Source organism: Oncorhynchus clarkii, chromosome 2 (genome assembly GCF_045791955.1).
Source record: "Oncorhynchus clarkii lewisi isolate Uvic-CL-2024 chromosome 2, UVic_Ocla_1.0, whole genome shotgun sequence".
Lineage (NCBI taxonomy): Eukaryota > Metazoa > Chordata > Actinopteri > Salmoniformes > Salmonidae > Oncorhynchus > Oncorhynchus clarkii.
The window spans coordinates 94,696,324-94,710,153 of record NC_092148.1 but is presented as its reverse complement, the minus strand read 5'-3'; the positions used below and the strand labels follow the sequence as shown (position 1 = coordinate 94,710,153).

The 13,830-nt window shown below is 45.1% G+C and overlaps 1 protein-coding gene across 1 annotated transcript in view; it reads right to left on the bottom strand.

Moving 5' to 3' along the window:
• The window catches only part of LOC139383294 (voltage-gated potassium channel KCNC1-like), a 53,754-nt gene that overhangs the window by 13,514 nt on the left and 26,410 nt on the right, over positions 1 to 13,830 (bottom strand). Inside the window, exons 2-5 of the mRNA XM_071127757.1 lie at positions 7,651 to 8,635; positions 6,425 to 6,457; positions 3,879 to 3,938; positions 2,303 to 2,479 (exon numbers count right to left, since the gene is read on the bottom strand). Of these exons, the coding sequence (XP_070983858.1) occupies positions 2,303 to 2,479; positions 3,879 to 3,938; positions 6,425 to 6,457; positions 7,651 to 8,635 (1,255 nt within the window). The remainder of the gene's footprint in view (positions 1 to 2,302; positions 2,480 to 3,878; positions 3,939 to 6,424; positions 6,458 to 7,650; positions 8,636 to 13,830) is intronic.

The window sequence follows — 13,830 nt, the reverse complement described above, 5'->3', positions numbered from 1 at the left end:
TTTGATTCCGTGTCGAGTCCAACACCCGATTCCGGGCCGATTCAATCAGTTCCGGCCTCCCGGAAGATGGCCGCTTCTGGGCCAGATTCCTCATTGCTAGCTGGGTATCGATGCCACATAGGCCGTTTAAAACCAGAGAAGTTGGTTCTAAAGGAAAAGGATAATTGGAATACGTCTGATTACATCTTATAGTACTTTCTGCATCCCAAATGACACTCTATCCCAAATATACGGCCCTGATCAACAGTAGTACACTATATAGGGAATAGGGTTCTATAGGGCTCTGGTCTAAAGTAGTGCACTATATAGGGAATAGGGTTCTATAGGGCTCTGGTCTAAAGTAGTGCACTATATAGGGAATAGGGTTCTATAGGGCCCTGGTCTAAAGTAGTGCACTGTATATAGGGAATAGGGTACCATAGGGCTCTGGTCTAAAGTAGTGCACTATATAGGGAATAGAGTTCTATTGGGCTCTGGTCTAAAGTAGTGCACTATATAGGGAATAGGGTTCCATAGGGCTCTGGTCTAAAGTAGTGTACTATATAGGGAATAGGGTTCTATAGGGCTCTGGTCTAAAGTAGTGCACTATATAGGGAATAGGGTTCTATAGGGCTCTGGTCTAAAGTAGTGCACTATATAGGGAATAGGGTTCCATAGGGCTCTGGTCTAAAGTAGTGTACTATATAGGGAATAGAGTTCTATTGGGCTCTGGTCTAAAGTAGTGCACTATATAGGGAATAGAGTTCTATTGGGCTCTGGTCTAAAGTAGTGCACTATATAGGGAATAGAGCTCTGGTCTAAAGTAGTGCACTATATAGGGAATAGAGCTCTGGTCTAAAGTAGTGCACTATGTAGGGAATAGGGTGCCATTTGCGACGCAGACCCTTGTCCCTTTGCACTATTTCAATCTTATGATGTCATGGGCTCTCCAGTAATGTCCAGTAATGTCCAATAATGTCCTGTAATGTCCTGTAATGTCCAGTAATGTCCTGTAATATCCTGTAATGTCCAGTAATGTCCAGTAATGTCCTGTAATGTCCTGTAATGTCCTGTAATGTCCTGTAATGTCCAGTAATGTTCTGTAATGTCCTGTAATGTCCAGTAATGTCCAGTAATGTCCTGTAATGTCCTGTAATGTCCAGTAATGTCCTGTAATGTCCAGTAATGTCCTGTAATGTCCTGTCATGTCCAGTAATGTCCTGTAATGTCCAGTAATGTCCAGTAATGTCCAGTATTGTCCTGTAATATCCTGTAATGTCCTGTAATATCCTGTAATGTCCTGTAATATCCTGTAATGTCCTGTAATGTCCAGTAATGTCCTGTAATGTCCTGTCATGTCCAGTAATGTCCTGTAATATCCTGTAATGTCCAGTAATGTCCTGTAATGTCCAGTAATGTCCAGTAATGTCCAGTAATGTCCTGTAATATCCTGTAATGTCCTGTAATATCCTGTAATGTCCTGTAATGTCCAGTAATGTCCTGTAATATCCTGTAATGTCCTGTAATATCCTGTAATTATGATTTTTATTTTATATATCTAGTGGCATGAGTTTACTTCTGATTTTTTTGCAGAAGTATTTTTAGAACTCAGACTTTCGAAGATGAGTCTTAAAAAAAAAAAAAAACTCAACAACAACAAAAAAACATCTGCTTAAGTGTGTGTACATTACTGTATTTACTTGGGATATTGTTTTTCAATGGGAAAGGTTCCAAACTAGCTGAATCTGGAGGGCGTCTTTAATGACCCGTCGTGTTCTATGGAGTTCAGAGCACTTCTCTACAGAGCTACGGTAGCTACAGGTATCATCGACAAAGACGTTTCAAAAACACGTTGGTCAAAAGAAAGACAAAACCGAATGTAAAGTGACCGCTGTCTATTGTTAGGAGGAGAGGTCAAACCAGAATGCAGATCTATAAGATGACAGTTAGGGGGTAGAGCAAAGGCTTGGATAACAACCTTGTGTGTGTGTGTGTGTGTGTGTGTGTGTGTGTGTGTGTGTGTGTGTGTGTGTGTGTGTGTGTGTGTGTGTGTGTGTGTGTGTGTGTGTGTGTGTGTGTGTGTGTGTGTGTGTGTGTGTGTGTGTGTGTGTGTGTGTGTGCGTTTGCGTCATATGCATGTTCACATGCGTGTTGGCCCACAGGTTGAAATTGCGTACTGTATGTATGATTATGAGAAATCAGGTCGTAGGGAAAGCAACCCGTTTAATAGCTGCCTTTGTTTGGCAGTTACAGTACATAACTCTCCTCCCTCCTCCCCTTGTGTGGTTGGACTGTGTTTGGCTGTTACTGTAGGTGTACGTACCCCTCCTGACTCTACACCCTTTGTGGTTGGGTCGTTCTGCAGCTGTGGTGATGAGACAACAAGGCCGTTCTCTCTCACTGGGGCTGAAAATCTCCTCTGGCGAGATGGCCTGGTCTATATGAGGACAGTCTTCATTGGCTAGAGCTGCATTGGCCGCCTCCCCATTCAGCTTGGAATCTTCAGACAGACACACAGGAGATTCCATGGAAACAGAATTAGAACAGGAGATTCCATAGAAATAGAATTAGAACAGGAGATTCCATAGAAACAGAATTAGAACAGGAGATTCCATGGAAATATAATTAGAACAGGAGATTCCATGGAAATAGAATTAGAACAGGAGATTCCATGGAAATAGAATTAGAACAGGAGATTCCATATACAGTGGGGCAAAAAAGTATTTAGTCAGCCACCAATTGTGGAAGTTCTCCCACTTAAAAAGATGAGAGAGGCCTGTCATTTTGTCTGTCATAGTTGAAGTGTACCTATGATGAAAATTACAGGCCTCTCTCATCTTTTAAGTGGGAGAACTTGCACAATTGGTGGCTGACTAAATACTTTTTTTGCCCCACTGTAAATAGAATTAGAACGGGAGATTCCATAGAAATAGAATTAGAACAGGAGATTTAATTTAAAAAAAATTAGAACAAGGGATTCCATAGAATTAGAATTAGAACAGGACATTCCATAGAAATAGAATTATAACACAAGATTCCATGTAAATAACATTAGAACAGGAGATTCCAAAGAAATATAATTAAAATTAGAACAAGAGATTCAATAGAATTAGAATTAGAACAGGAGATTCCATGGAAATAGAATTAGAACAGGAGATTCCATATCAATAGAATTAGAACAGGAGATTCCATAGAAACAGAATTAGAACAGGATATTCCATAGAAAAATAATTAGAACAGGATATTCCATAGAAACAGAATTCGAAAAGGATATTCCATAGAAACAGAATTAGAACAGGAGATTCCATAGAAACAGAATTAGAACAGGACATTCCATAGAAACAGAATTAGAACAGGAGATTCCATAGAAACAGAATTAGAACAGGACATTCAATAGAAACAGAATTAGAACAGGATATTCCATAGAAACAGAATTAGAAAAGGATATTCCATAGAAACAGAATTAGAACAGGACATTCCATAGAAACAGAATTAGATCAGGAGATTCAGGAGATTCCATAGAAGTAAAATTAGAATATCATTTCTCCAGGAGATACAGACAACAAGGTCAAACACTCTGATCAAATTAAATATTTCAATGCTTCTTGTCCAACTGCCAAACAAGAGACCAGAGCAGAGAACTGCAACAATTAGATAAATGGGCATCCCAATTCAATTCAATACAACTTCATTCCTTCCCTCAGAGGCTAACCTCCCTTTACTCAGTGCTGAAGTCTGTCAAAAGTGAATCATATGATGTTTAGTAACAAACAACTACATTACCAGCTTAAAGGAGCTACATATAGGATATTTTAAACAACAAAAACATAATTTCAAGAAAATATCCATAATATAGCTTCAGTAATAGGGGAATGATATTGTTTTAAAGTGCTACTTACCCTCCAGTGTTGTGCTTGGCTGTGATATTCGCCTATTGATTTCTGCCGCTGGAGAGGCATCTGTTGTCAAAATGGGAAAGCTGTTTTGACTTTGTGGCTGTGTTATCTAGTGGAAGTAGGGTCAAGTGACCAATATAGAAAAATCATAATTTCCTGGTTACTAAAATTCGACACTGTTAGCTCTATTTCGGGTTTATGTGAGGAAACAAGCATTGAACAGCGTAGGGAATTATTGTGCTATCTAAATCGCTGTGAAATATCTTTTAACCAAAGTCAAAAGTGAAAAACGTAAGTCTCCGTTATGTTATAGGGAAATTGGATGCGGGGGAGGGGTAGGAAATGTGCTTTGAATGGAGCATAGTGCTGTTGCAATTCACCTATCTTACAATGCTTTTTTAAATGTATTTAACCTTTATTTAACTATGCAAGTCAGTTAACAACAAATTCTTATTTACAATGACGGCCTACCCCGGCCACGACCCTGGGCCAATTGTGCACCGCCCCATGGGACTCCCAATCACGGCTGGATGTGACACAGCCTGGATTCGAACCAGGCACTGCAGTGACGCGTCTTGCACTGAAATGCTGTGCCACTCGGAAGCCCACATAGGGGAGAAGGTCTGAGAAATTCTAGGTGCAGCACCTTCAATTAGAAGATGGGGTATGAAAGCTTTATGTTGCGTGCTACATTCTGTATTGCACATATCCCAGCATGATTCAAATAAAATATTACTGACTGTTTAACCTCTCTTGGGTAGGGGGCAGTATTTTCACTTCCGGATGAAAAGCGTGCCCAAAGTAAACTGCCTGTTATTCAGGCCCAGAAGCTAGGATATGCATATAATTGGTAGATTTGGATAGAAAACACAAATAATGTCTGTGAGTATAACAGAACTGATATGGCAGGCAAAACCCTGAGGACAACCCCCCCCCCCCCAAACCAAAAAAAATGTCAGCCTACCACTATTTTCAATGGCTTTCACTTTTATTATAAGGCGAAGTCCTCCCAGATTGCAGTTCCTAGGGCTTCCACTAGATGTCAACAGTCTTTAGAAAGAGTTTCAGGCTGGTTTTTGGAAAAATTTGCCCGAAATTGTAGTTTTTCTAGGTGGCTCCCATTTTGGCTGTAGTGTTTCCAAGACCGTGGAAGAGAGCAAGTTCTTTGGTATTTTTCTCCGGTAAAGACAATAACAATTCTGTCTTAAATTTTTACATTTATTTACATATTAGGGTACCTAAGGTTTCATTAATAATGTTGTTTGACTTGTTTGGAATAGTTTATTAGTAACGTTTGGGATTCATTTTTTATGCATTTTGATGGAGGGAAACTGGGTGGATTATTGACTGAAGCGCGCCAGCTAAACTGAGTTTTATGGATATAAAGAAGGACATTATTGAACAAAAGGACCATTTGTGATGTAGCTGGGACCTTTTTGGAGTGCCAACAGAAGAAGATCATCAAAGGTAAGGCAATTATTATATCGCTATTTCTGACTTTCGTGTCACACCTGCCTGGTTGAAATATGTTTTTCATGGTTTTGTATGCGGGGCCTCAGATAATCGCATGGTTTGCTTTCGCCATAAAGCCTTTTTGATATCTGACAGAGCGGCTGGATTAATCACTAACCTTTGATGATCTTCATCAGATGACACTCATAGGACTTCATGTTACACAATACATGTATGTTTTGTTCGGTAAAGTTAGTATTTAAGTTAAGCTTTATTTTGATGTTTGACACTTGTTATTTTATGAAAGTTAAATATTTATAATTCTGTAGTTTGAATTTCGCGATCTGCAATTTCACCGGATGTTGGCCAGGTGGGACGCCCATAAGAAGCTAAATAAATTATACTAGCACTGCTTCGGACAGTCAACAGCAGGATTTGAAGCGTGCTACAGAAGGATATTATTATTATTATTGCCAACGTGAGACAAGTATGTTAGCCTTAAAAACATCAACCCACTTGACCTGACAAGTAGCAGCCTAGTACCTCGGTAGCGCATGTTAGTCGCCTGCATTCATGATCAGCACAAGTTAATGTGTGCCATGCTTGTCCATGTTAGTTAATGTGTGCCATGCTTGTCCCTGTTAGTTAATGTGTGCCATGCTTGTCCAGTACTTAACTTGATGCGATTGTCCTTTATATACCTAAAATTAACACTGAACTTTAAATTGCTCTTTCTTTTATAGTAAAGCTGTTGTAGTTACCATAGTAACAACATTTCTGTTATTGATGCCAAATTACTACACAACAACAATCGCTACCTTCATACGGGTATTTAGTTTTACAGAATCTTTAACAAATATTTTCATTGCCTTGATGTAAGCCCCTTACACATATATGAATCTTCATTACATAATTATTACTATATAGGTGTGTGTGACACGGAGGCAGACGCCAGACTGGCTGTGAGAGTGCTAGGAAGGTGGCAGTGAGTCATGTGCTACGTTCCACGGGCTACATCTCAAACTGCTAATCATAAAGCTTATTGATCTTTTAATAAATGAGAGATGAATTTGTTAAATCAGAAGTGGCCGAGTTACCTGGTTGAGCCACTGGGAGTAGAGGGAGGGCGTCTACAGATAAACAGTGAGACAGACAGTGAGACAGACAGTGAGACAGACAGTGAGAGAGACAGTGAGAAATACAGCGAGACAGACAGTGAGACAGACAGTGAGAGAGACAGTGAGACAGACAGTGAGACAAACAGTGAGACCAATCGTGAGAGAGACAGTGAGACCAATAGTGAGACAGACAGCGAGACAGACAGCGAGACAAACAGCGAGACAGACAGCGAGACAGACAGCGAGACAGACAGCGAGACAAACAGCGAGACAGACAGCGAGACAAACAGCGAGACAAACAGTGAGACAAACGGCGAGACAGACAGCGAGACAAACAGCGAGACAGACAGTGAGACAAACAGCGAGACAGACAGTAATACAGACAGTGAGACAGAGTGAGACAAATAGTGAGACAGACAGTGAGACAGACAGTGAGACAGATTGAGACAAATAGTGAGACAGACAGTGAGACAAATTGTGAGACAGACAGTGAGACAGACAGTGAGACACACAGCGAGACACACAGCGAGACAGACAGCGAGACAGACAGCGAGACAAATAGTGAGACAGACAGTGAGACAGACAGTGAGAGAGACAGTGAGACAGGCAGCGAGACAAACAGCGAGACAAACAGCGAGACAAATAGTGAGACAGACAGTGCGAGAGACAGTGAGACAGACAGTGAGACAGACAGTGAGAGAGACAGTGAGACAGACAGTGAGAGAGACAGTGAGACAGACAGTGAGAGAGACAGTGAGACAGACAGTGAGACAGACAGTGAGACAGACAGTGAGAGAGACAGTGAGAGAGACAGTGAGAGAGACAGTGAGACAGAGAGTGAGAGAGACAGTGAGAGAGACAGTGAGAGAGACAGTGAGAGAGACAGTGAGACAGACAGTGAGACAGATAGTGAGAGAGACAGTGAGAGAGACAGTGAGAGAGACAGTGAGACAGACAGTGAGAGAGACAGTGAGCGAGACAGTGAGAGAGCCAGTGAGACAGACAGTGAGACAGACAGTGAGAGAGACAGTGAGAGAGACAGTGAGAGAGACAGTGAGACAGACTGTGAGAGAGACAGTGAGAGAGACAGCGAGACAGACAGCGAGACAAACAGCTGAACAATAGGATGTTGCAGGAGAGTTTGACTACAGAGAAGAGAAGAAATGAAGAGGGAAGGAGAGGAGAGAAAATAAGAGATTTCTCACCTGGAAACTTTACTTTGAAGACGTCATCGTGTGTCAGAGTAATGTTTTGAGCCAGAGCCAAAACGGGGTGGACTAATTTCGGGCTTTCAGGAAGGAGCGGTGCTTTATGGGGCGTTGGAGGAGAGTTGATGCTGGACTTATAGTAGTTGGGTGATCCTGGTTGGGGTGCTCGCGGGATATGCTTGTTCTTCTTCTTTGGTAGCTTCTGCTTCGCCATGGCCAAGGAGTAATACATACCAAAGTTGTTGACGATCACGGGGACGGGCATGGCGATGGTCAGTACACCCGACAGGGCGCACAGCGCGCCGACAAGCATGCCAGACCACGTCTGGGGGTACATGTCGCCGTAACCAAGGGTCGTCATGGTAACGACGGCCCACCAGAATCCGATGGGGATGTTCTTGAAGTGCGTGTGCTCGCTGGCGCGCGGGTCGGTCGGGTCCGCTCCCATCCGTTCGGCGTAGTAGATCATCGTGGCGAATATGAGGACTCCGAGTGCGAGGAAGATGATGAGGAGTAGGAACTCATTGGTGCTTGCTCGTAACGTGTGACCCAGAACCCTCAGGCCCACGAAGTGACGGGTCAGCTTGAAGATACGCAGGATCCTGACGAACCTCACCACCCTCAGGAACCCCAGAACATCCTTAGCCGCTTTAGACGACAGCCCACTCAGCCCGACCTCCAGGTAGAACGGTAAGATAGCCACGAAGTCGATAACGTTGAGAGCTTTCTTCATGAACTCCATCTTGTCCGGACAGAATATGACTCTCATCATGAACTCAAAGGTAAACCAGACCACGCAGACGCCCTCGATATAGGTGAGATAGACCACCGTCTCCGTCTCCTGGTACACATGCTCCACCGTCACGTTGTCCACCAGCTCCAGCTCGGTGCGGTTCACGATGGGGTTGAAGAACTCGTGGGTCTCCAGACAGAAGGTGGAGATGGACACGAGGATGAAGAACAGAGAGGCCAGGGCTATCCACTGTGGAGGGAGAGAGGGGAGGAGAGAGAAGAGGGAAATGGAGAGGAGGACAGAGAGAAAGAGAGAGAGAGAGTGAAAAGGGGAGAGAGTAATGGGGGAGGGAGAGAGTGGGATAGGGAGAGGAGAGGAGGGGAGAGGGGAGGAGTGGATAGAGGAGGGAGAGGGGAGTGGAGAGAGGGGAGGAGAGGAGGAGAGGAGTGGGGAGGAGAGGGGGGTGGAGAAGAGGGGTATGGGAGAGCAGAGGAGTGGAGAGAGGGGAGGAGAGAGGAGGAGAGGGGAGGGGAGGAGTGGGGAGGAGTGGAGGAGAGAGGAAAGGGGAGGAGTGGAGAGAAGGGAGGGGAGGAGAGGGGAAAGGGGAGGAGTGGAGAGAGGAGAGGACAGTGAAGGAGAGGAAAAGGAGGAGAGGGAGGGTAGAGGAGAGGACAGTGAAGGAGAGGAAATGGGAGGAGTGGAGAGAAGGGAGGGGAGGAGAGAGGAAAGGGGAGGAGTGGAGAGAGGAGGAGTGGAGAGAAGGGAGGGGAGGAGAGAGGAAAGGGGAGGAGTGGAGAGAAGGGAGGGGGGAGAGAGTTTGGGATTTAGTGAATGATTTGACCCAAATACAATGCTTTCAGTTTTTGAAATATTTAGGACTAACATTTCTTGCCACCCATTCTGAAACTGAGTTGTTGCTGAGTAGCTGCTGCCTTGACAGGAACTAATGGGGATCCATAATAAACCCCAGGAAGAGTAGCTTCTGCTTAAGCAGCAAGTAATAGGGATCCATAAAAAAAACAGGAAGAGTACCTGCTGCCTTGGCAGGAACTAATGGGGATCCATAATAAACCCCAGGAAGAGTAGCTGCTGCCTTGGCAGGAACTAATGAGGATCCATAATAAACCCCAGGAAGAGTAGCTGCTGCCTTGGCAGGAACTAATGGGGATCCATAATAAACCCCAGGAAGAGTAGCTGCTGCCTTGGCAAGAACTAATGGGGATCCATAATAAACCCCAGGAAGAGTAGCTGCTGCCTTGGCAGGAACTAATGGGGATCCATAATAAACCCTAGGAAGAGTAGCTGCTACCTTGGCAGGAACTAATGGGGATCCATAATAAACCCCTGGAAGAGTAGCTGCTGCCTTGACAGGAACTAATGGGGATCCATAATAAACCACAGGAAGAGTAGCTGCTGCCTTGGAAAGGAACAAATGGGGATCCATAATTAACCCCAGGAAGAGTAGCTTCTGCATTGACAGGAACTAATGGGGATCCATAATAAACCCCAGGAAGAGTAGCTTCTGCCTAAGCAGCAACTAATGGGGAGCCATAAAAAAACAGGAAGAGTAGCTGCTGCCTTGGCAGGAACTAATGGGGATCCATAATAAACCCCAGGAGGAGTAGCTGCTACCTTGGCAGGAACTAATGGGGATCCATAATAAACCCCAGGAAGAGTAGCTGCTGCCTTGACAGGAACTAAGGAAGAGTAGCTGCTGCCTTGACAGGAACTAATGGGGATCCATAATAAACCGCAGGAAGAGCAGCTGCTGCCTTGACAGGAACTAATGGGGATCCATAATAAACCCCAGGACGAGTAGCTGCTGCCTTGACAGGAACTAATGGGGATCCATAATAAACCCCAGGAAGAGTAGCTGCTGCCTTGACAGGAACTAATGGGGACCCATAATAAACCCCAGGACGAGTAGCTGCTGCCTTGACAGGAACTAATGGGGATCCATAATAAACCCCAGGAAGAGTGGGTGCTGCTTTGGCAGGAACTAATGAGGATCCATAATAAACCCCTGGAAGAGTAACTGCTGCCTTGACAGGAACTAATGGGGATCCATAATAAACCCCAGGAAGAGTAGCTGCTGCCTTGACAGGAACTAATGGGGATCCATAATAAACCGCAGGAAGAGCAGCTGCTGCCTTGACAGGAACTAATGGGGATCCATAATAAACCCCAGGAAGAGTATCTGCTGTCTTGGCAGGAACTAATGGGGATCCATAATAAACCCCAGGAAGAGTAGCTGCTGCCTTGACAGGAACTAATGGGGACCCATAATAAACCCCAGGACGAGTAGCTGCTGCCTTTACAGGAACTAATGGGGATCCATAATAAACCCCAGGAAGAGTAGCTGCTGCTTTGGCAGGAACTAATGAGGATCCATAATAAACCCCAGGAAGAGTAGCTGCTGCCTTGGCAGGAACTAATTGGGATCCATAATAAACCCCAGGAAGGGTAGCTGCTGCCTTGGCAGGAACTAATGGGGATCCACAATAAACCCCAGGAAGAGTAGCTGATGCCTTGACAGGAACTAATGGGGATCCATAATAACCCCCAGGAAGAGTAGCTGCTACCTTGGCAGGAACTAATGGGGATCCATAATAAACCCAGGAAGAGTAGCTGATGCCTTGGCAGGAACTAATGGGGATCCATAATAAACCCCAGGAAGAGTAGCTGCTGCCTTGACAGGAACTAATGGGGATCCATAATAAACCCCTGGAAGAGTAGCTGCTGCCTTGACAGGAACTAATGGGGACCCATAATAAACCCCAGGACGAGTAGCTGCTGCCTTGGCAGCAACTAATGGGGATCCCTGAAAAAAAAACAGGAATAGTGGCTGCTGCCTTGGCAGGAACTAATGGGGATCCATAATAAACCCCAGGAAGAGTAGCTGCTACCTTGGCAGGAACTAATTGGGATCCATAATAAACCCCTGGAAGAGTAGCTGCTGCCTTGACATGAACTAATGGGGATCCATAATAAACCCCAGGAAGAGTAGCTGCTGCCTTGACAGGAACTAATGGGGATCCATAATAAACCCCAGGAAGAGGAGTTGCTGCCTTGGCAGGAACTAATGGGGATCCATAATAAACCCCAGGAAGGGTAGCTGCTGCCTTGACAGGAACTAATGGGGATCCATAATAAACCCCAGGAAGATTAGCTGCTGTCTTGGCAGGAACTAATGGGGATCCATAATAAATCCCAGGAAGAGTAGCTGATGCCTTGACAGGAACTAATGGGGATCCATAATAACCCCCAGGAAGAGTAGCTGCTACCTTGGCAGGAACTAATGGGGATCCATAATAAACCCAGGAAGAGTAGCTGATGCCTTGGCAGGAACTAATGGGGATCCATAATAAACCCAAGGAAGAGTAGCTGCTGCCTTGGCAGGAACTAATGGGGATCCATAATAAACCCCAGGAAGAGTAGCTGCTGCCTTGACAGGAACTAATGGGGATCCCTGAAAAAAAAACAGGAATAGTGGCTGCTGCCTTGGCAGGAACTAATTGGGATCCATAATAAGCCCCTGGAAGAGTAGCTGCTGCCTTGACATGAACTAATGGGGATCCATAATAAACCCCAGGAAGAGTAGCTGCTGCCTTGGCAGGAACAAATGCGGATCCATAATTAACCCCCGGAAGAGTAGCTGTTGCTTTGACAGGAACTAATGGGGATCCATAATAAACCCCAGGAAGGGTAGCTGCTGCCTTGACAGGAACTAATGGGGATCCATAATAAACCCCAGGAAGAGTATCTGCTGCCTTGACAGGAACTAATGGGGATACATAATAAACCACAGGAAGAGTAGTCGCTGCCTTGGCAGGAACTAATGGGGATCCATAATAAACCCCAGGAAGGGTAGCTGCTGCCTTGACAGGAACTAATGGGGATCCATAATAAACCCCAGGAAGATTAGCTGCTGTCTTGGCAGGAACTAATGGGGATCCATAATAAACCCCAGGAAGAATAGCTGATGCCTTGACAGGAACTAATAGGGATCCATAATAACCCCCAGGAAGAGTAGCTGCTACCTTGGCAGGAACTAATGGGGATCCATAATAAACCCAGGAAGAGTAGCTGATGCCTTGGCAGGAACTAATGGGGATCCATAATAAACCCAAGGAAGAGTAGCTGCTGCCTTGACAGGAACTAATGGGGATCCATAATAAACCCAAGGAAGAGTAGCTGCTGCCTTGACAGGAACTAATGGGGACCCATAATAAACCCCAGGACGAGTAGCTGCTGCCTTGGCAGCAACTAATGGGGATCCATGAAAAAAAAACAGGAATAGTGGCTGCTGCCTTGGCAGGAACTAATGGGGATCCATAATAAACCCCAGGAAGAGTAGCTGCTACCTTGGCAGGAACTAATTGGGATCCATAATAAACCCTGGAAGAGTAGCTGCTGCCTTGGCAGGAACTAATGGGGATCCACAATAAACCCCAGGAAGAGTAGCTGCTGCCTTGACAGGAACTAATGGTGATCCATAATAACCCCCAGGAAGAGTAGCTGCTACCTTGGCAGGAACTAATGGGGATCCATAATAAACCCAGGAAGAGTAGCTGATGCCTTGGCAGGAACTAATGGGGATCCATAATAAACCCCAGGAAGTGTAGCTGCTGCCTTGACAGGAACTAATGGGGATCCATAATAAACCCAGGAAGAGTAGCTGATGCCTTGGCAGGAACTAATGGGGATCCATAATAAACCCCAGGAAGAGTAGCTGCTGCCTTGGCAGGAACAAATGCGGATCCATAATTAACCCCCGGAAGAGTAGCTGCTGCTTTGACAGGAACTAATGGGGATCCATAATAAACCCCAGGAAGGGTAGCTGCTGCCTTGACAGGAACTAATGGGGATCCATAATAAACCCCCGGAAGAGTAGCTGCTGCCCTGACATGAACTAATGGGGATCCATAATAAACCCCAGGAAGAGGAGCTGCTGCCTTGGCAGGAACTAATGGGGATCCATAATAAACCCCAGGAAGGGTAGCTGTTGCCTTGACAGGAACTAATGGGGATCCATAATAAACCCCAGGAAGAGTATCTGCTGCCTTGGCAGGAACTAATGGGGATACATAATAAACCCCAGGAAGAGGAGTTGCTGCCTTGGCAGGAACTAATGGGGATCCATAATAAACCCCAGGAAGGGTAGCTGCTGCTTTGACAGGAACTAATGGGGATCCATAATAAACCCCAGGAAGATTAGCTGCTGTCTTGGCAGGAACTAATGGGGATCCATAATAAACCCCAGGAAGAGTAGCTGCTGCCTTGACAGGAACTAATGGGTATCCATAATAAACCCCAGGAAAAGTAGCTGCTGCCTTGACACGAACTAATGGGGATCCATAATAAACCCCAGGAAGAGTAGCTGCTACCTTGACAGGAACTAATGGGGATCCATAATAAACCCCAGGATGAGTAGCTTCTGCCTA